Source organism: Apodemus sylvaticus, chromosome 7, assembly GCF_947179515.1.
Source record: "Apodemus sylvaticus chromosome 7, mApoSyl1.1, whole genome shotgun sequence".
NCBI classification, from domain to species: Eukaryota; Metazoa; Chordata; class Mammalia; order Rodentia; family Muridae; genus Apodemus; species Apodemus sylvaticus.
Window position 1 is genome coordinate 125,936,519 of NC_067478.1, and position 23,925 is coordinate 125,960,443.

General features: G+C 39.0%; 1 protein-coding gene across 1 annotated transcript in view; it reads left to right on the forward strand.

The window, feature by feature from the left end:
* The window catches only part of Cntn5 (contactin 5), a 515,033-nt gene that overhangs the window by 206,856 nt on the left and 284,252 nt on the right, over window positions 1–23,925 (forward strand). Inside the window, exons 8-11 of the mRNA XM_052189412.1 lie at window positions 4,852–5,033; window positions 12,097–12,233; window positions 14,813–14,942; window positions 17,088–17,238. Of these exons, the coding sequence (XP_052045372.1) occupies window positions 4,852–5,033; window positions 12,097–12,233; window positions 14,813–14,942; window positions 17,088–17,238 (600 nt within the window). The remainder of the gene's footprint in view (window positions 1–4,851; window positions 5,034–12,096; window positions 12,234–14,812; window positions 14,943–17,087; window positions 17,239–23,925) is intronic.

Consider the following 23,925-nt stretch of genomic DNA (forward strand, 5'->3'; position numbering starts at 1 on the left):
AGCTCTATATTTCATTTTCTATTGGTTTATTTGGTTCTCTGGAGTCTAACTTCCTGAGTTCTTTGTATATATTGGATATTAGCCCTCTTTCAGATGTAGGACTGGTAAATGTTTTTCCCAGTCTGTTGTTTGCTGTTTTGTCCTATTGACAGTGTCCTTTGCCTTAGAGAAGCTTTGCAATTTTCTGAGATCCCATTTGTCGATTCTTGTCCTTAGAGCATAAGCTATTGGTGTTCTTTTCAGGAACCTTTCCCCTGTGCCCATGTGTTCAAGGCTCTTCCCTACTTTCTCTTCTTTTAGTGTCAGTGTATCTAGTTTTATGTGGAGGACCTTGATTCACTTGGACTTGTACAAGAAGATAAGAATGGATCGATGTGCATTCTTCTACATGCTGACCACCAGTTGAACCAGAACCATTTGTTGAAAATGCTGTCTTTTTTTCCATTGGATGGTTTTAACTCCTTTGTCAAAGATCAAGTGACCATAGGTGTGTGGGTTCATTTCTGGGTCTTCAATTCTGTTCCACTGATCTACCTACCTATCTCTGCACAAATACTATACAGTTTTAATCACTACTGCTCTGTAATACAGCTTGAAGCCAGGCATGGTTATTCTCCCAGAAGTTCTTTATAGTTGAGAATAGTTTTCACTATCTTGGATATTTTTGTTATTCCAAATGAATTTAAAAGTTGTTCATTCTAACTATATGAATAATTTAATTGGAATTTTGATGGGGATTGCATTGAATCTGTAGATTGACTTCTTTCTTCAGAGACTTGAAGTTCTTGTCATATAGATTTTTCACCTGCGTGGTTAGAGTCACACCAAGGTATCATTTGACAAAATTCAACACCCCTTCATGGTTAAAGTCTTGGAAAGATCAGGAATTCAAGGCCCATAGCTAAACATAGTCAAAGCAGTATACAGAAAACCAGTACCCAACATCAAACTAAATGGAGAGAAACTTGAAGCAATACCACTAAAATCATGAACTAGACAAAGCTGCCTACTCTCTATTCAATATAGTACTACCTGTTCAATATAGTACTTGAAGTCCTAGCCAGAGCAATTAGTCAAATGGATCCTAATTGGAAAGGAAGAAGTCAAATTATCACTATTTGCAATGATATGTTAATATAATTTAGTGACCTGAAAACTTCAACTAGAGGACTCCTAAACCTGATAAACAACTTTAGCAAACTGACTGGATATAAAATTAACTCAAACCAATCAGTAGCCTTCTTCTACTCAAAGGACAAAAAAAGACTGAGAAAGAAATTAGGGAAATGACACCATTCAGAATAGGCACAAATAATATAACATTCCTTGATATTTTTCTCTTTCTTAAAGGTCTCTATAGCTACCATTTATGATCCAGAGCAGAATGCTAGTGACATCCATTTAAATAACATCCATTTGTTATTTAAGTGAGTAGGAGAACATCTTCATCTAGCTTGCCATTTAACCTAGAGCTGGTCTGAGGAAGAGGACTAGAGACAGGAGGAAGTATGTTTCTGGGTCTGACGATAGTGAGGGATGGGTCTGACGATAGTGAGGGATGCTGTGAGAAAGAAAATTGGGAAATACATCGGCTCCAGTGAAAAGTGTGACATGTTCAGATGGTAGGATGTAAGTCAGCAAAACAGAGCTGAACATTAAACAGATGCTCGTGCATTTACTTGCACTAGAGAAGGCAGGCAATCAGCCATTGTCAACCACAGAGCATCATCAGTAATGCTGGACTTGTGAATACCATTCCTATATCACATTAGAGCAGTGCTATAGTCCAGTTGGATGATTGTGAAATGCTATATAGCACAGTTTTAAAATTGCCATAAAATTTCTGTAAAAATATTGACCTAAACTTGAGTTTTGAAATCATTTTCTAAACAAGAACAGATCAGTACTCAAAATAAAATAAAATAAAATAAAACCATAGCTTCAGAAAATATACTTCTAAAATACTTTCTTAGAAGCCATCATATGATAAAATTGAGGAAGGGAGAAAGTTTGATGACAGACAAATTCTTTAATAGTTTCTTTTTGAGAATTCCATACAATGAGCAGTGTACCTGCATCAGTCCTCAAACCCAAGTTCATTATTTCTTCATTACTTGTTAATTATAATATGTATACACACACACATAGATAGATATATGTGTGTATTGTATGTGTAAGTATATATACCTTACTGAATATATTGGAAACAAAATTTAAACTTTTACTTTTTTAAACAATGGGCTAAAAGTAAACAATATTAAAGATTAATTTTAAATAATGTACATGTGCAATTTAGTGGTGTTTTCAGACCAAAAAGAAACACTGAAAGAAATTAGTTTATAAACAAAACCTATAAGAAATGTCATACTTTCCCAAGAAACAAATGCTATTTAAATATTTTATACAATATATTTTAATCATATTATTTTCTCTCACACAGATCCCCTCCCTTCCTACATCCCTGCATCTTTCTCTCTTTTGTCTCTGTTTCTCTTTGTCTGTGTATGTGTGTCTCTCTGCTTATTTCTTCCTCTCTCTCTCACTCAAAAAGAAAAAAAAGTAAAAGAAACAAGCCAAAAATTGCAGCGAGATAAAATATAACAAAAGAAAACCCAGAGTTCCTTTTGTGTAGGCCAACTCTTTCTGGGCATAGGACTGCACTGAAGTGTGGACACCCCATTTGAAAAACCTGATAATTTGCCAGTAAAAATTAACATAGCTTCTTCTTTAGAAATATACCTTTGTGTCCACTTTTTTCTTTCTTTTTTATTAGGTATATTCTTTATTTACACTTCAAATGTTGTGCCCTTTCCTGGTTCCCCACTCCCCCTGAAAATCCCTTATGCCGTCTGTCTCTCCTTCCCCAATCAGCCCCCCCCCCCCCCCCGCTTCCCTGTATCAAGAATCAAGTCTTTCCAGGACCAAGGAACTCTCCCCCATTTGGTGATCAACAAGATCTTCCTCTGCTGCCGATGTGTCCGGCACCATGGGTAACTCCATGTGTACTCTTTGGTTGATGGTTTTGTCCCTGTGAGCTCAGGGAGTACTTGATGACTCATACTGTTGTTCCTCCTATGATGCTGTAAAGCCCTTCAGCTCCATTGTTCCTTTCTCTATCTCATCCACTGGGGACCCTATGCTCAGTTCAATGGCTAGCTGAGAGTGTTCCCCTCTGTATTTGTCATGCACTAGTAGAGATCCCAGGTGACAGCTACTCCTGGTTCCTGTTAGCAAGCACTTGTGGGCATCCACAATAGTGTCTGGGTTTTGTAATTGTATATGGGATGGATTCCTAAGTGGGGTAGTATCTGGATGGTCTTTCCTTAAGATTCTGCTCCACACTTTGTCTCTGTATCTCCTTCTGTGGGTATTTTGTTCCTCCTTCTAAGGACTAGAGTATCCATACTTTGTTCTTCCTCCCTCTCAGGCATCATTTGATATATGAATGTTTCTTGGGTATTCCAAGCTTCTAGGCTAATATCCACTTATCAGTGAGTGCATGCCATGAGTGTTCTTTTGTGATTGGGTCACCTCACTCAGGCTGATATTCTCCAGTTCCATCCATTTGTCTAAGAATTTCATGAATTCAGAACTTGTGCAAGTCTTTTATTTACCTAAATCAATTTCACACAATCATGACAAGGATACAGGAAAAAGGTATCATATATTACTGATAGGTATAGGTACTGCCACTGTGTTGTGGGAAAGAAGTTTGCCAGTACTTATTAAAATGAAAAATGGGTGTCTTAGCCAGGGTTTCTATTCCTGCACAAACATCATGACAAAGAAGCAAGATGGGGAGGAAAGGGTTTATTCAGCTTAAACTTCCATGTTGCAGTTCATCACAAAAGGAAGTCAGGACTGGAACTCAAGCAGGTCAGGAAGCAGGAGCTGATGCAGAGGCCATGGAGGGATGTTTCTTACTGGCTTGCTTCCCCTGGCTTGCTCAGCCTGCTGTCTTATAGAACCCAAGAATACAGCCCAGAGATGGTACCACCCACAAGGGGCCTTCCCCCTTGATCACTAATTGAGAAAATGCCTCACAATTGGATCTCATGGAGGCACTTCCCCAACTGAAACTCCTTTCTCTGTGATAACTCCAGCCTGTGTCAAGTTGACACACAAAACCAGCCAGTAAAATGGGTATGCCATTTGATCCATTAATCCAGCTTTTGTGAGTATCTCCTGCAAACCATGACAGCAACAATGCAATGCATCAGCACCTCCATCTGACAGAAAGCATCAAATGAAATCAGTGCTCTCCCGAACCCCAAGTTATGAGGAACAGTGGACCCTTATTTTCATATAATGGAATTATATAGAGCTATGAATGAGAAAAGACAAGCTAATATTTAGTGAATAAAACCTTTGGTACTTAATAGAAAATAAAAATGCTTGATATTAAAAAATCTAAATGGCTCATTGTGGGTAGAAACGTGCTAAAAGCATCAGGTGGGTGACACTGCACAAACTGTTGCCACAGAAAACAAATTTGCTACAGGTGAGGGCAGAAAAGTTTCCTTATTTAATTTCCAAGTCTTTTGTTTCCCTCTTGCTCTGAAACTGTTAGCTATTTCATCAAAGTACATTATTTACCTAAAAATAAGCTGTTTACATTTACAAAATACTAGAGGGTTTCCAAAGACTTTCTTGCAATCTGAGCAAGAAAGACATGATTCTCTGATCATATAATAGCCACGTGGAAAGCAACTTGTAACCACTGGCACACAGCCCTAATTGTGATTACATTTTATTGTGCTCAGCCTATTAAGTGCTTAAATTACCAGATAACTGAATCCATGTTTCTAATAGTGGAAAGGATATTAACAGAGCCTTTGTTCCCTATTGTAGCCCTGTTCCAACAATCACTTGGATGAAGGTTAACGGTTACATTCCCAGTAAGTCCAGACTACGGAAATCCCAGGCAGTACTGGAGATTCCAAACCTGCAGCTGGACGATGCAGGAATATACGAATGCACAGCTGAAAACTCCCGTGGAAAAAACTCCTTTCGTGGACAGCTACAAATATACAGTAAGTGTCTCAGAAGAGCACAAAGCTTTTCTCCCATGGGTGAAACATAAAATGCAAGTTCTACCACGTACTGTTCATCTGGCACTGAAACTCCAAGTAATAACTTGAAAACATATTTCTTTGGTATAGGACATGAAAATGAGTCTACACATAAAATTTTTAAAAGAAAAATAAACAAGGAATTTTCAGCCTCTTTATAGATGACTGGGAATGTATAACCACAAAAATAAAATGTTTGCATCAAATTAACAGCTGATGAATTCAATTTTTATTTATAAGTGATATTGACTTATTTTAGCTCTTGCCTCTACTCAGGGTTCAAAATTTTATGCCCAAACACCAAATCCTGCATAGGTGCTGATTTAGGTAAATATTCGCGTGGTTTTAAATGCTCTGTTTCAGCTTTTGCTTGGGTCTGGAAGAATTAAATGGAGACAGGGACCCGCTGAGTTGCAAAGCCTAAAATATTTGCTATCAAGCAGTTCACAGAAGTTTGCTGAGCCAATGCGTCTGTATGACAAATAGCTCCTGAAACTTGTGGTTGTGTGTTTTCCAAAAATGCCTGTGAAGGGGTTCAGATGTTCTCCCTGTCTCACACTGGGGCCCAAGTGTCACACATTTGCCTTTCACATTGTCCTGAACGGGGAGGGAAGTGATAATGTCCCAGTTGAAGAAACCAAACAGAGAAGGAACACAGAAAAGGAAGGGTAGCAAGGAGAATGAACAGCCTTGGAATATGCACATGGCCGATTCATCCACTACATCTCTTCTCATTCCATCTCAAGACTGTCTCTGCTGCAAACCTAATGTCCTGTGAGGGGATTGCAAAGGCATATTCTGAAATGCTGTGAATTAGAATCAACTGTTCTATAACCGCAGTAGCTCCTTCTGGAAGTCATCTTTGGCAGATTATACCATGAGCACTTCCCTCCTTTCCTCCTACCCTCAATTTCTCACTTCCATTACTTTTCCATCCTTCTTTTTTCTTCCTTCATTCACCACATGCTATCGATAAAGCACTATATTGGAAAAAAAGTGAACCTCAAATTTGAGCTGAAAATATACAAAGGGTCCTAAGGACTCAAAGCACATTCTGTCCTGAAAACTCTGGTTAGACACTAAACCCATCAGAACGTTGAACTGCTGAATGCACAAAAACATCTGGGATCAAAGCTATCCCTTCATACCACTGAGAAGTCTGGAGGATGCACCTATTAACATAAGCATAGGTTCTTCACAAACATTTATATTTGACTAATAACAAGTACACATGCTAATAAGTCTTCCATTACTAAGGAAAACCACATGAGATCACCAATTCTCTGGAAAAGAAAAACAGTGCTGGCTCATGGTTTCATTGGCTTCAGTCCAATTGGCTCATTCTTGCTCATTCTTGCCACGTGTTGTGTTCTCCCATCACGGAGAAAATGTGCACCTCATAACACCTGAAAAGCAGATAGACAATAAGGGGGAGGGGCTTGAGCCCCATTAAGATACATGTCTAGTGCACTGACTACCTTTAAATAGATCCCAACTGCTAAAGGTTCCAGGATCCCCATCAATGCACCAGTCTGGTAACCAACGTTCCTATATATAGGTCTTTGGGGAAGCCCCCTATGTTAACCTCATGGGAGTCATGATCTTGGTTATTTTCCCATATCTGTAGCTTTATTTGGGCTCCATTTTGAGTAGTTGGGGTCATACAGGAGCTCTGCACTTCAGGGCTGCCTGTGGAACAGTAACACTGCATTCTGAGGTTGCCCATTTTGTCAAAGAATTAGATCTATCATTGGTAGCAGGAAGTTAGTTTGATTTTTGTAACAGCACTGGTATTAAAATACAATGTAACAAAGGATATAACATGAAGAGACCCAGGCTGTTAGATAATAGGTAAGATAAAGGTAAGTTTGGGAGTGTGGTGTAAATAGGTTAAAATTATAGAATTCAAGAAAAAATAGCAAAAATGGTATTCTATATTTGGGGAATGGTTTGAAATTCAGAATGAACTGCATAATTGTTCAGGTAGATGTCCTGTGGCACCATGTATGGCAGATTTATGGGTTAATTTCTTTGACACCTCTAGCTTCTGATGATTTACCCAAAAGCCTAGCTTTAAACTGTCACAGAAAAATTGCACCTACATTAAACTGAGCCTTGCTTGTTAGCCGTCTCAATTAAAATAGAAGGAACAGATTAAACAAGAAGGAAACTGATGAGGAACAAAAGAAGAAAGGGGAAATGAGAGAGAGGGAGGGAGGTATGACTGAGGGAAGGTGGAAGGAGAGAAAGGAGACAGAAGAAAGTCAGTGAGGTGGCAGCCTAACTTAAGCAGCTCTAAGGGGGGCTTTGGAAGTGAGGCATTTTGTGTACAGAAAGCATAGTGTATAGAGATGTGTAGCATGTGCCCCAACCAGTGATTTGGGGTTGACAATCACCATATTGTATTTATGGATTAGGCTTGCATAGAATTTAATGTATCTGTAACCCGGGTACTTCGGATAGAGGCATGTTGTACTGTTTCAAATAACCCAGAAAGGACAGCTACATTGCTGGTGTAGATAATAAAGAGCCATTAAGGCCATGAGCAGCACCTTCATTGATTTTAATTTTAATTTTAATGTTTTAATATCTACAGTTTAATTATATGCATTTTCAAAACAACCTTTTCTAGGTTAATTTCTATCTTTCGTTCTAGAACAAAGCACGCTGTTCAGAAAGCAGCAGATAATTTTTATTATAAATCTACCTTATTGTAATGTTTTCTCCAGGACTCGGCATGAAGCAAGTGAGTGGAGAGACTGAGCAGTGACTGCTCCCGGGCAGTCACCGAGAGCCTCTGTCTGAGGCTGCACGCTGCCGAGAGCTGACATTCTAGGCTGTGCATTACCACGGTGTCACGCACCAGCCTGCACAGCACTTAGGGACAAGGCTATCATATCTACAGAGATTAAGAAACTGTTACTACAAGTTGAGGGAAGCATGGGCTGTGCTTAGGAGGAAGTGAGGATAGAATGTGAAATGCTGGAAGATGGCCATGAGACCAGAAAAACGGGGGTGGGTTAAGGGACCAGTCTTAAGAGTTCAAGAAAACGCACTCTCCTAAGTACAGCGAAGGGGAGCTATGGTGGGCCTGGAGGCTCCAGCAGGGAAAGTGGGGTAGGGAGCGGGAGGTTCTATCTGAAGGAAAGTTTACACAAACCCTTCTCTTCCTACTGTTTCCCCTGCTTTATATTTACACAGCACCTGCACTGTATGAGGTGTAAACAGCTGTGAGACGTGAGCAGCAGGCACTGAGCCTTTAACTGGGGTTAAATGAATAAATGAACAATCACACAAAGCTTATTTTAACATATGTACAGAATTAGATTTAACCTCCGCCCTCACTAAAATAATTCACTGAGTTTTAAAAACTTCAAACAAACAAACAAACAAAAGAACAGAGTCCAATGTGGAGTTGATGGCTGGAGTTTATCACTTACCTCCATCCTTGCTAACTCTAGCAAGAGGAAGGTGATGCGTGTGGACTGTGTTACCCAGCTTCTGAGGATACTGACACATTAAAGCTCTTGCAATTATTCTTGTTCTTCCAAATTGTGTTTTTCTATGGCTGAATTTTCAAGAGTATTTTACCACACTAAAACTACACATATAATTCACCTTAGAAAATTTTATAAGCTTACAGATTCCCAGTTCTTAAAATCATCCATAATGCCATGATTGCTTCTTTGGGGAAACATTTTCTTGTCTTGAATCTATTACTCTGAAAGTGGTGCCATTTGTGTTGGCATTTGAAAAAAAATAAAGTTGAAGTTATGTATGGGTCATGGATTGGGACAGAGAATCAATCACTAGTTATTATGTTTAATCATCATTGGCAGTCCATTGAAATAGGAATTATCATCTATAGCTTACAAATGAGGCTCATTAAAGGAATTCATTTCCAGCTATAGATGGCAGCAAGGGCGCCACAGAGTAGGCCTTGAACCTATGTTCACCCCCCAACTATATCAAGCAGCACTGTACATGAGCTTTCTCTGGCTTACAGCTGAGAGCCATAACACTAAAGTTGATCTATGTCAGTAAAATGTGTTGAGTCCTCAATACTTAAGGTACAGGAACAGAGACGCAGCCAATAACACTTAGCATATGTCAGGAGAGACTTACAGAGTTCCCACCGACGAGAGGTAATAAGCATGGCACATCTGCTTCCTGCATCACAAAATGGAACCCAGAGATGATTCTGAAGCCCAACTGTATCACATAAATAGCTGCCAGGATACAGTGCATCTGGTGAGGTTCTAACAGTTTTCCACTTCAAAGACCATATGTCTCCTCAGTTTTCTAAGACCTGAAAGATGTGCTCCAACATAAGCCAGATGAAAGTTACAAAGTTTATAGAAAATTCAACCAAACCTGGGATTTTTTTCTCATTTAAATTGTGTGTGTAGCTATGTTTATATGCATGCATGTGTATGTTTATGTGTGTGCAAGTGTATTTGTATGGGTGTTTGTACGTATTTGTTTGTGGTGTATATATGTGTATGTACATCTATATGTGCATGTGTGATGTGTGTATATGTTTGTGTGTATAAATGTAATGTTTTATTGTGCAAGCATGTTCGTGTGCACATGTGTGTGCACGTGTTTGCACATGAATGTGATTTAATAAATGTGGATGAGAGAGTACAATTTGCAGAAGTTAGCTTTTTTCTTTTACCTTGTGATTACAGGGGGTGAAGTCAGGTGTGTGATAAGGGTCCCTCTTAAGTCATGTTGCTGGCCCCGATTATCATTTTATAGGTGGATAAAAAATTCTCCACCACACGGGTCCAGTTGTATGTGATGACCCTGTGTCATTATTTAGAAGTTAAAGCGACCCCCTTCCCCTAGTTAACTGCAATCTGCTGCCAAAGAAAAACTTAAAGGGAACTGGGTGTCTCTGATATCATATTACCTGGCCTCTCAAAGGATGCTATACTAAAATACTTTGCGGCTACAATCTAGTGTGTGTTTCTAAAACTATCTTCTGTTCCATTCCACTGCATCTCTTGTCACTTTGTGCATGTAATTAATGCGCAGCTGGCAGTTTAGGAAACATGATGCAATGTTAAAGCGAAGGATAGCAACATAAAAAAAAAAGTGCCCTGAAAGCCGAGACGACCTTGTATTGGGTGAAACTCCTTGCGTATCATACACAGTCACAGAGGATAACTTGTAAATACCTTGATGTTTGGGTGTTGAGTAAGATTTCCTTTTGAAGTATGAAGTTTATCTTCCTTTTTAGCATCATCCATGACCCACGTTGTCTTTGTGCTTATGTCTGTGTTTATACATATGTGCATATTTGTGTGCGGCACTTAAAATCCTTCCTTTTCAATCAGTTGCCAAGGGACTTGTATCCATCGACTGGGCAGAGCCTCTGCTCACACAAGCGGTCACTCACACAGTGCAGGCACTTCTGTTACTGTGTGACACAGAGGCTGCTGTCCAGTGCTAGCACCCTGCTCGCTCAACTCTGGGAGTTACAGGGTGAAGTGTGCCTGCCTCAAATTGTCACAAACAAATGATAGGAACACACAATTATTTTCTTTAAAATATTTTTATTTACAAGTAAATCAGTGAAAAAAGACATTTAAACTTTCATTTTGTATAATCTATAAATGTCCCACAAGGTTTAATGATAATGAAATTTTTATATGTTACCATTTTGAAAATTACTTCACTAATTATATTGAAGGAACTTGAATTAAATTCTGAAAAAATTATGCTAAGTAAAATTCAAACTAAAAAAATAGTTGTTCAAAATCATTCCCATGTACATATACATAGACATGTTCACGTACACAGACATGTATGCACACACAGACATGACATATATCAGAGCAACTCTTCACAGGACCTGTTATGTGCTGCTGTCCACAGGAATTATTCTTTCAGGTGACTGACTCCCTACCGTGTAAGCTCTGGAGAGAAGCAAACCACTTGCTTTAAAGTATGTGTGTGTGTGTGTGTGTGTGTGTGTGTGTGTGTGTATGTGTGTGTGTATGTGTGTGTGTGTTTATGTGTGTGTATATGTATCTGTGTCTGTCTGTGTGTCTGTCTGTGTCTCTCTGTGTGTATCTGTGTGTGTGTACGTGTCTGTGTTTGTGATGTTTAAGTTATAATTTACATTTACAGAGATACCTTCATTAAGCAAAATATGCATACTCTCCTGTTTGTAGTTTGGGAAATAGTTTTGTTTGTAATTACATGCTCCGTGTGTAAAGATATGTATCTAAACTGGGCACGGGTGACCAACACTTAATATGCAGAAGGATCTCTGTGAGTTTGAGGCTGGATGGGTCCACAGAGCTAGTTCTAGGACAGCACAGGCTATATAAAGAAACCATGTCTGAAAAAAGAAAGAAAGAAAGAAAGAAAGAAAGAAAGAAAGAAAGAAAGAAAGAAAGAAAGAAAAAAGAAAGAAAGAAAGAAAGAAAAAAGAAAAGAAAGATAATAATATGCTCCCCTGTGTAATAATGACACCCCATATAATAATGACATACCCTCTGTGTAACAATGACATTCTCTGGTGTGTAATAATGACATGCTCCCCCATGTAATAATGATGTGCCCCCTGTATAATGGTGTGCTCTTCTGTGTAATAATCGCATAACTACTGTATAATAATGATGTGCTCCCCTGTGTAATAATAACAGGCCCCCCATATAATTTGCTCCCCTGTGTAATAATGGTGTTCCCCCACAAGTAATAATAGCATTTTCCCTGTGTAATAATATTTTCCCTATGTAATAATGACATGCTCCCCTGTGTAACAATTGTGTATGCTGCTGTGTAATAGTGATGTTCTCTCCTGTGTAATGATGAGTTCCCCTGTGTAATGATGTGCTCCCCTGTGTAGTGATGTGCTCCCCTGTGTAGTGATGTGCTCCCCTGTGGTCGCATGAGCTCTATGCATAAGAACTAAATCTGTAGAAATACGGCTCATTTTCACAGTGAAGGTTAAATGTGGTAAATGTGGAAATACTGAGCTTGCTTTTCTGTCCTGTTGAAATGCTCACAGCATACCCACACTGGGTACAGAAACTGAATGATACCCAGCTGGACAGTGGGAGTCCGCTGCAATGGGAATGCAAAGCTACGGGAAAGCCCAGGCCCACATACCGCTGGCTGAAGAACGGAGCTCCCCTCCTGCCGCAGGTACGTGAGCAGCTCGGAGCTTCCGCCGAGCAATTAAGTACCATGGTACGTTCAGTAGGGCTTGTAGAGAGAATCTATTATATACTGTGTGGAACCACGACGTGATTATAAAATGCTGATGTCCTGTTAGCTGAGGCAGTATTAGAAGGTGGGACATCTATCCAGAAAAGAGAGGGGAATTATGGGAAAGAGTCAGGAGGGAGATTCATCCAGACTCTGAAAAGTCAGCTATATGAAATAGGATAGGTAACTAGACAGCTGCCAGCCATAGACTAGGAAAAAACCAGATTATATACGCTATGAGCTAGTCAGGGAACAAGTCCAGGCTTACGGCCTAAGCATTTATTCATAAATAATTAAGCCTCAGAGCCGTTATTCTGGGAACAAAGACACTGCCTAGAAACACTCACATCTACAATTCGGAGATAAAATGCCATAACCAAAAGGAACTCGAGCAGCGCTGGAACCTGGAGGCAGGAGCTGACACAGGGGCCGTGAAGGGCGCTGCTTACTGCCCTTCTTCTCTTGGCTTCCTCAGCCTGCTTTCTAATAGAACCCAGGTCCACCAGCCCAGGGTGGCGCTGCCCACAATGAGCTGGGCTCTTGCCCATCAATCTCTGATTAAGAAAATGCCTAACAGGCTTGCCTACAATTATGGAAGCGTTCTCTCTAATGAGGTTCCCTCCTTCCTGACGACTTGGCATGTGTCAAAGTAGCATAAACCTAGCATGTGTACATAGCATGTAGCACAAAATGGTCCTCTTTGGCCTTCCCATATGTGTATATATAAACACATATGTATTATATAAAAATCATTTATTATTTTAACTATGTGATTTCCTCTTAGAGTAATTACATTACACAAAAGTTATTAAAAGCCTATAAATCCATAGATAAATATTACCAATCACGATAGACTTGCTGCCATTTCTAGCTGACCTTTAGATAACATTTAGCTCATAGCCCCCACTGTGCAAGTGATAAAACTGATCTGGAGCACAAGATTACTTGGGTTTGTGTTTCTATATGGAAAAAAAAAAAACCTAGAATAAAATTGTAATACCCTGTGTCCTGGTGTCCTGGGAAGGGACCTTTCATGATGTTCAAGCTTAACAAATGTCTTTTCAATAAATCAATTGCATACTTTTAACACCATTTCCTGTATGACAGATTTACATTGATTACTTTTTAATTGCATCATAAGAATGTTAATTTTAATAGCTCTCTTCCTTGGTTGTGGCCTTCACAGGAAGGTGATCAGAGGAGAAATAGATGGCTGTTTATGACAAAAAAAGGGAATCTGCAGACAGTTTTAATTGAGTGTAAAATCTTGTCCAGGCAGGCAGGATGGTAACCTGCTGACTCATGTACTAAATACAACTCAGGGCCTCACTTTCTTCCTTTCTAAAGACACTTCTTTCCCTTAGTTTCAAGTTCTGACATTGTCTTCTTCTGAAGCCAGTTAAAGCTATAGAAAATGCAGCTACCCCAGGCGACAGAAGCACATGAAATCCCATGAAAGCAAACTTAGGTTTCAGTTCGTGAGCTCTTCCTCTGACCTTTTTAGGGAATCCCCCTAAGAGATCACTGATGGTCACATATTTTCTTCCCAACATCCAGGTTACACAAATCCCTCTGCCAGATATTGTCTTTGCTGAGTGAATGGGTTTATTTTGAAAATGGTATCCAATCACCCAGTATCTATATTAATAATGGAATCCTAGTTCATGAAGATGTTAAAACCTAAGGAGGCCCTTGATGCTAAGTCTAAGATATCTCTGTTCTTAAACTTTGAATAGTGAAATTTGTTTAATATGTACTTTTTTCTCACTTGATACATATCAGATCTGCCTTTTATAAAATCTTCCACATAATACTAATGTGTGTATATCCCAGCTGATAATTGTGTATATAACCTAACTACACGATAGTTGTTGCTGTTGGTGATCTGCGTTAGTTTGTTGAGAAGAGTCACACTTCTGTCCAGATGAACACAGGGACCATGGCCATGAGCTGGGCTTAACTGACCTCTGTTATACTCCACTCTCCTTTGCTGACTGGGCCTCATTTTTATTTCTGCTGCATACAAGGAATGCCTATTAACCCGTCTTTCTTTACTCTTCACTTGGATTCAACTAACTAATAACAAAGCAGTCTCAGACAAGGAACAAGAACACTGAGAAATAAATCATAATTGATTTCCAAAGGGAAATTGGAAATCATAATTGATCTTAAAGAGGATATATGTTTTGTTTTGTTTTGTTTTGTTTTTGATTGTTTGTTTTTTGCTTTTTTGTTTTTTTGGACAGGGTTTCTCTGTAAAGTCCTGGCTGTCCTGGAACTCACTCAGTAGACCAGGCTGGACTCAAACCCCGAAATCCACCTGCCTCTGCCTCCCAAGTGGATTAAAGACATGTGCCACCACTGCCTGGTGATGTATATATTAAATAATTGAATTACAGAATGGTGTTAACTATGATAACTAGAGACCCTCCCTTTGGGTGGTCTCTGAGATTTTTAGTGGATGGATCACTTGAGCTGTTTGCTGGTAGATCTCATTTCTTCCTGTATCATTACAGAGCAGAGTGGACACAGCTAATGGAGTATTGGCAATCCATAGTGTGAACCAATCAGACGCTGGAATGTATCAGTGTTTGGCTGAGAATAAATATGGAGCTATTTATGCGAGCGCCGAGCTGAAGATTCTAGGTATGCAGTTTTTCAGCAAATAAAGAAGTTTGTCTTTCTTCTACCTTATTCCAACTATACCGAAGTTTTATGATGTGATTCTAAAACACATTTTAGAGCTTGAAAAGAAGCACTATATCACGTTGATGTTCCTTCTACAATTTCCCCCACCATGTTTATGTGCATGACTTCATCATAAATGGCAGATATGATATGTCTTTGCTACATGGCAGAGAATAAAAGTGCGTAAGAGAATGTTAATTTTCACAGGAGAAACCGCAGAGGGTGTATATGGGGCTGTTCTCAGTTCCATTCTTCCGCTGTGTTTAAATTCACTAACACAGAAGCTTACGGGAGCAAAGTTTATTTTTCTTACACTTCCAGGTCACAGTCCATCAGGAAGGAACTCAAGCAAGAACTTGAAGCAGAAACCATGGGACTATGATGCTTCATACTAGCTCAGACAGGTTTATGCTTAGTTAGATTTCTTATACAGCGCAGAAGCATCAGCCTAAGAACGGTGCCACCACTGTGAGCCTGGCCCTCTTATATCACCTAATAATCACAACAATGCCACATGCACATGCATAATCCAATCATTTCTGAGTAATACCTCATCCAAGGTAGGGAACTCTAGGCTAATTCAATTATACACAGCTAAAAAGGACAGGGATCCTTCATTTGGCCAGCTTTTCCTATTCCCATAGAAATATTAGTGTTTTCCTAAGTAGTTCTAATTACTATTGTGTAATTGACACTTCAAAAAAGAAACACCAAAGCAAAAAACACCCTTCTCATAGCTATCTGCATTGGCAGGAAAAACCTTTCTGGGGCCCAGAGGGCAAGCGTGAAAAGTTCCACCTTTGCTAAAATCAGAACCTGGCCACGAACTTAAGTCCACTTCTGAATACTGCCGGAGAGATTTTACCCAGACGTCCCAGAGTAATGCTGAGGGTACAGGGGATACCTGCACTGTAATGCTTAGAGCATTGTTCAGGGATGGCTACAGGACAAAGAGAGACTTTGAAATGTACTTCAGAACCTTCTGGAAACATAACATTTACAGAAAAATGGATGGTCTCTGGGACTTGGAAAGGTACCATTTACATATAAACTAAATGTAATACATCCACAGATAGTCAGTTATAAATATTTACACTGAACTAGCTCTTCATTAAAAAAAATCATAACTAATAGATACAGAAATCCATCACAATTTCATCATCTTAACAAATCAAATATTAATGTATTTTCTTGTCAACACATGTTTCAATGTCTCAGAATTGAAAGGTTAATTCAACCACTGGTTATCTCAGTGCTTTCCCCAAACAGCCTATTCAAGAGACATACTTTCAAAAGTATCTGTTATGAGTCAATCCCAGGGGCAACCAAAACCATTATCTGTAATCTTCCCATGCATTCTATGCTCATCATCAATATTTTGACATGCCTCAATTGTAATGCGTATCTCACTCTATTGTAACCCTGTCCTGCATTTTATGGCTTTAACATAAGCAAAAATTACTGCTGAGAATTATGCAAAGGGTTGGCTTACATAAACAACCATTCACTCAGATACTGGAGACTTGTATATTTCAAAGAGAAAAGAATCTTAGTATAAATATGACAAATCTTAATGGAGATACTTAGGTGAGTAATTGAAACAAAAAATAAATTTTGAGTTAAAAGTCATATAGTTCCATTTCTTTAAGGATTTTTTTCTTTGAAAACTGTAGTCACCTCTGTATGATTCTAAAGTAACGTGAAGAGGGTTAAATTAAATTGGAAAGCAGAAGTCAAAAATTGTCTCACCTAGAATTTTAGTCCATCCCTTCACAGAGAGCCAAAGTTGAGTCTCTTGGCTGACCTCCTAGCCAATGTCTAAGTGACTTCCAGTCTTTCACAGTTGACCTTAGTAATCATGAATAAAGTGTCATTTATTGAAGTATACTTTATTTGTAAGTTCCACGCTATTTGAAACCATTAGCTCATAGTGGACAGATAATCGCTAAAATATGTCTTAAATAATAAATGTTGTACTAATGCCATATAATTTTTGTGAGATTTTTAAGAGAAATGGGTATGAGAGAAAGGAATTGAACATGGGGATGAATGAACTTTATATTCACTGTTGCCTCTGATGGAAGTCACTTCTCTTTACCGCAGCTTCGCCACCCTCCTTTGAATTGAATCAAGTGAAGAAATCAATAATTGTTACCAAAGACCGGGAAGTGCTCATAGAGTGCAAACCCCAGGGCTCTCCAAAGCCAATCATCTCCTGGAGGAAGGGAGATAAGGCAGTGAGGGGGAACAAGAGGTGAGAATTTTACTTTGCTTTTCAGTCCCTTACCATCAAAATTAATTTTCTTTTTGTTAGTATATGCAGTGATGGACTTCTCCAAGATGTCTTCATACCTACCCAGCATCATGCTGCATTCTAGCTCTCCTACTAACCTATGCTCTGTGATCCCTCCTCTTCCTAGCACCCTGCCTTCTGCAAATAGTTCCTCCCTCTGCTGAGATCAAAATTACATGTTTTAGAGGTTACAAATGATACACATGAAGTATATAAGTGTTGCAGAGAATGTAAGATGTTTCATAAATTAACTAAAATGTGATTTAATTTAAAATTTGATCTTAACAAGGTCTATGTCACTTTAAAAACTTCTTTGCCACCTAGAGAGTCTTTCATTTTTTAAATGAAACTTGCCAGTTTTGCTTTTCATTTTGGCTTTGCATTACAGTAGACCACATACTGTTTGTGATCATTTTACGGTCTGTGTTTTCATTTGATGCTGGTATTTAGATAATGTGAACATATTCTGGGTTTTTCTGCATAGTCATTTTATAATAAAATGTATGCCATGTGATATTTGTGCCAATGTTTGCTTTTCTGTTTTTAATCATGTGAGTGAAAATAAAATAAGATTATTTTGGTGGCAAAAAGCACATGTGAAATATGTAGAAGAATATTCAGCATATTTACATTTATCTCTAGAAATCAAGAGGCAAAGTTAAAATGAAAAATCCAGACAATGATAATGAAGGCATCCTGATGTGCTCTAGCTTCTATCTGGGCTGTTCTGGCAAGTTCCAATCTTTGTTGGTCACTATTCAGTGATGTCATAGGTACTGGTTAAGATGTGCTAAAACATCTACTATGGAAGCATAACAGTATATATTATTGTATAACAATTTTTGTGTTTACCATATCTATAAAAATAAGGAGCCTGACTAGTTCTGCATGTGTAGAGGTAAGTACCAGTATACTTAAATTATTCAAGACAGCACTGGTGTCTAGTCTTATAAGTAACTTTCGAATTTTTTTTTGAGAAATTTCTTGACAAAGTGATGTTTCAGCAAGTCTGAGATAACTGATCTAAATACTCTCAGATGAGCCTTGTTTCATGGTTGAGTTCAGGTTGGGCAGGCAGGGCCTAGTTGCTTAGCTGGAATAGTCCCATGGGTATGAGCTGTGAGAATGAACTTCTTGGTGTCACAGAGAATTCTTCTGTCTTGTGTAGGAATACATGGCAAACTGTTATATCAGCGTTTTCTTTGAGATGAACTAAAAGGTATATGCTATTCTATTTTGAATGCATTATTCTATTTTGTTTTGGGGCAGCCTGGAAACCTTCTCCTATTCAGTGCAGTCCACATGAGTGCTCATCAGCTATTCAGCCATACCACACTGTGAGTTTAAAATTAGGTGGCACTGGCTTTTACCAGGGTAGAGATACTAACAGGAGTAACAGAATTTGGAGTTGACTGTCAAAATAACATAAACAAAATAAACTTGATATTTTTTAGAATTTGAAAGTTGCAGTTTATGGGTTTCGCAGCTGTCTACCTGCTTTGAATACACCCCTAAGTATTCAGGTCAGGAGATGGTTGCTGACCTCCAGCTCAGATACCCCATTTGTTTTCAAATTTCCGTACTTCTCATTGAAATGCTGTTCAGAAAGGAGGTTGCTAAGTGAAATGTTTGTGTTTTCCTCATTCAGGGAAACACCAGATTTAACCACATCTATCTTTCCAAGTCTACAAACTGGTTCTGCTCACAAATAGTGACCTTTCCCATGCTGAGAATGATAAATGTAGCTAAAGCGGGTGGCTCCTGTAACCCCAGCTGCTTACTAGAATGAGAGAGGAGGGTCTCACACTAAAGTTTACCCCTGAGCAGTGCAGCAAGACCCTCATCAAAGGACGAGAAGTCGAAAATGGATGACTGGGAATATGACATAGCAATGTACCATGACCTTGTCTAATCCCCAGAAGAAAACCAAAGTCAACATAGTAGCAAGATACCCTGATCATGAATAGACAATGAGTTACCACAGAGAGTCATCATGGCTTCCTCAAATGCTTCATTCATTTGATCCTAAAACCTACAAAAGAGGTGGATTATTAGTCTTAGGAAACTTCATAGTTGCTGTCTGTGTCCTTAAGCTCATCTCTGTACCATAGTGGTTGGTCGGTGAGAACAGCCAATCAGTTGATTTATTTCAGCATCACTTTTAATGATTATGGCTGCTTTTAAGCCAGGAACACTCACAATTGCAAGTCACTTTCCCACCCTGGATAGCAGAATATTACAGGGTGTAAGAAAAGAAGTCACTTCCACTGTGCATGAGTCAGTTTGTGGGTTTCTATTCTAAACCTACCTTTAAAAAAATTATAAAACTGGAAACCAGAGAGATGGCTCCAAAGTAAAGAGCACTGGGTACTCTTTCAGAGGACCCAGGTTTCTCTTCTAACACCCACACAGAATGGAGACTTATAACTATCTGTAACTCCAGTTACATGAGATTTAGTGCCCTCTTCTGACTTCTGATGGTACCAGGCACATACATACAGGCAAAATACTCACACATAAAATAAAAACAGATAAATCCTCCTTGATAGTGGCAAGTAACTGTTGATTTTTGAGAATTGAATAAAATTTTACATAGAAAATAAGTTGGCTGGTATATAGCAGGTTAATCCATGATCTTATCAAAGTGTGCTAACCGTGGTTCCCTGCTGGAGAGAAGGGATAGAAAAGCAGGGAAAGAAGAAGCAGCAGGGGAGAAAAGCAGAGAACACAGAGGCAGTGATAGGACCACCATTGTAACTGTGGGTTTTAAAGTAATAACAGTCTCTCTTTGAAACAGTATAGGTAGACTTCCATACCTCTCCGCATTCTTTACTATTTATGAGGAAAATACATTTAAGAAATTTGTTACACTTGCATTTCTGTGTGGGTTCGTGCATGTGTGTTCATGTGTGTATGCGTGTGTGGTGTGTGTGTGTGTGTGTGTGTGTGTGTGTGTGTGTGTGTGTATGATCAGTGGATAACTTGTGGAGGAGTGTTTTCTCATTCTACAATGTGAGTCCTGGTTGTGGTATTCAGGTCATCAGACTTTTGAGCACCTGTCTTTATCCACTGAACTATGCCCCAGCTAAAGAAAAGATCTTTGAGTCACTCTGTGGTACTATGAAATTACTTTTGGTGACCTGTGTGATATACTTGATCTTTATCTCAGACTCCTGCAATCCATCCCTGTATCACTGCTTATCCTCCTTTGCCTATACCACCAGCCAGGCCTTGGTAAGGTTTCTATACCAGAGGGATAAATCTTCACTTCTTTATCAATTCTCTAGTCTATATAAAGTAGCTGGCTATCTGTGGGGAGATACAGGGGAAAACACATGTATTATGGAAATGGCTCAGTTTGTGAAGTGCTTGCTATTCAAACATGAAGACCTGTGCTCAAATCCCAAGCCTGACTCCACAGTCATCAAAACTTGGCACTGGTGCATACCTGTGACCTCAGTGCTGGAAGAGTTTGTGGGCAGAGACAAGGAGATTTCTGGAGCTCATTGACTAGAGACCAAACCAGTTAGTGAGCTCCAGATTCAGTTAAAGACCCTGTGTAAAAATACTGGAGGGCCTTTGAGATTTTTCAACAAGTAACACCTTATGCATAATGTGTAATAAAAGTACCATTCTCACATCTCAAGTGATAGAAGGAGAAAATACACTCCTACAAGTTGTCCTCTTACCTCTATGCATGCACTGTTACAAACATACTCCCTCACACTGCAAATATAGAACAGATGACTAAATGTCAAAATATTTTAACATGTGGAAGATATGGAAGAAAAGAATCTAACTTCAACCTCTGTCTACCACATGTACATGTGTATGCACATTTGCACACTTATTTTCACACACAGGCATATACACCCACCTCCCATTCACTCCACCACTCGACAGTATTAACCATGGTCACTTAAATAGATTAGATTTTCCTCCCTTACCCCTCTCTTCCTAACTCCCTCTCTACTCCCCAACACCTTCCCCCCTATACATACACACACACACACACATTAGGATAGCTCTGTGTTTTAACACATAATTTCTGAAGTCTGTCAAAAGACATTTACTTAGGTTTCTTTATCACTCCTGTCCATTTTCCTCTTGATCTGAGTGCACTTGCGAAGTCCTCAGCATGGAGACTGCATGAGAACCATCCTCTTTGACATACTATCACAAGCCTTGCCTGCTCATCAAGTTCCTAGTGGATTTCTACTCCAGCTCATTATTCCCATTACTTGGCCATTAACTTTTGTTAAAATATAATAACCCAGAAACACTCTATCCATGCACACACATTAAATCTTCATTATTGCATGTTACACTTTCCTACTTTCTGTGTGCAGCCTTGACTGAGAGAAGAGTACAAGTTTCTAAGTAGAGATATAGTAGCTTCCACTGCAAAGCATCTGTCTCAGAAGTTATTGACCCTCAGAAATATCATAGATGTTTAAAACTTAGTTTCAAGTTTTAAAGTGTTTAAATAATTCAAGAATGACTTTTTATTTCTAGGCAAAAGAAGTCAGTAGCTGCACAGATAGTAAATTATAATACAAATGAGTACTCAAGGAATTTTGAAGCAAAAAAAAATTAAAATGCTATAGTATTTAGGGTGCAATATCACAGGATATGTGTTCTTTTATGGGAAGGAAATCAAAAGACAGACTTGGCTTCAGATCATTGTGAAGAACCCCCTACTCTCCAAAGGCACCTTATAATGGCTAACTTTTCAACTTCCTCATTTAACACGCATAGAAGATTGCACTTGAAGTACCTATTAGTTGGCTTCTTCTGGGAATTCATGTTGTGTTTATTGGGCAACAATGATCAAGCTCACATACTGACTCACAGACAAATGGGGAAATATATTCTTCATAAAAGCCCTACAGGACACTGTTACTGCTGGGGAAGCAGGGTCTTCTCACTCTTTGTAGGAAAGAAGAGGAGTTCCTGAGCATAATTAGGGTCCTCTTTTCACCCCGTTATATCCATCTTCATGCTGTGTTTGTTAATAAACATGCTGCTGTGTTGGTTTCTCAATGATAGCGTATTTTATATATTAAGAACATAAAACAATGTAGACCCTAGGTATCTCCTTTTTGTTTGCCATCTAGAAGTTGTACAATACGGGTAAATGAGCATCCATTCATCAAGCAGCTGCCACATAGCCTCCTTTTAACTGAAAACGTATGCTTTTTAGAGGAAATGAAATAATCAAAATGATGTAATGAGGGTGATATCTGAGCCCTCATGAGAGGCAATCCCTCATGAGCTGCTAGCAATGTGCAGTGCATTATCATCCAGAACTGGCTCTTTTCTGGCTTCCCTGAGATCTGGAGAACAGGAGAAGACATCTTGAACTATTATTGTAGGGTTATGGATAAACTCAGAATCAGAGAATATTGAACTGCATAAGACTTGATCTTCTTCCACCACCCCTCAAAATGGCAATGCAAAACACAATAATGAGTCACAGTAACTTTAGGAAATAAAAAAAGATAGGTACATTCTTGACCTCTAGGTACCTCATCCCTTCAAGTGAAAATTTGCAATTAGTCCATTAGCAATGATCAAGAAGCCTGAAATCCCAGCAATTGGTTGCTGAGGCAGGAAGAGCAAGAGTTTAAGGCTGGTCTAGTCCATAAAGTGAGACCCTTGAAAATGGACAGGCAAAGCAAAAGAAGTGCTCAGCAACTTGCTCCGGCTTACAATTCTGAAAACAGGCCCCTGGTTCTGGAGAGACTCAGTGAAACAGTATTCGGCAAAACCAGAACAGGGAAGTGGGAAGGGGTGGGTGGGAGGACAGGGAAAGAGAAGGGGACTTAAGGGACTTTCGGGGAGTGGGGGGCTAGAAAAGGGGAAATCACTTGAAATGTAAATAAATTATATCGAATAAAAAAAGATGCAAAGATATAAAAAAAAAGAAAACAAACAAACAAAAAGCTAGCAGAAAGACTTCTACTCCACCCTACTCCTCATCTATCACTGAGTTCAGATTGTAGAGGCTGCAGTAATTGTCACTGCAGGGAAACCATGCCTGGAGGCATCAGGGCACTGGTCTATATGCTCTGATCCATCCTTTCTGGTCCTAAAAAGTTTTGGATGTTACAAAATTATAACAATAGAAAAATGGCATAAATCCTGGGATTTAAACGATTAGTAAATAGAAAGTAGTATTGGTAAACAGTGATATAAAGACTAATAAAAGCCACGATTCCCAGAAATTATAACCCACGTACTTCTAGCAAAAAGAAAATGCAAATAGCTTTACATTCTGATCAAAAGACCATTTGTATTCTTACATTTTTGTTAAGTAAGCATACACATTTCCTTAAATAAGCATACTGAGTAATAAGGACAAGAGCATTGGGACCAATGAATACTCTCCTCAGTCTACATTAGCTATATCTAAGAGATGAGCTATGCACCCGACTGACTGCAAGATTAACATTGAAGGATGAGGTCTTGGGACACTGAAAAAATAATGAAAAGACCAAGCTAGAGCAGTAGCTCTTGACCAAACTGGGCTACAAACACCGTGGAACAGGAGTTCAAAGCCATAGTGACACAAGGAACATGGAGGTAGCTAGTCACAAGTTTCCAGGAAATGTGCAATGTTCTGAAAGAATAGGTCTAAGATGAGCA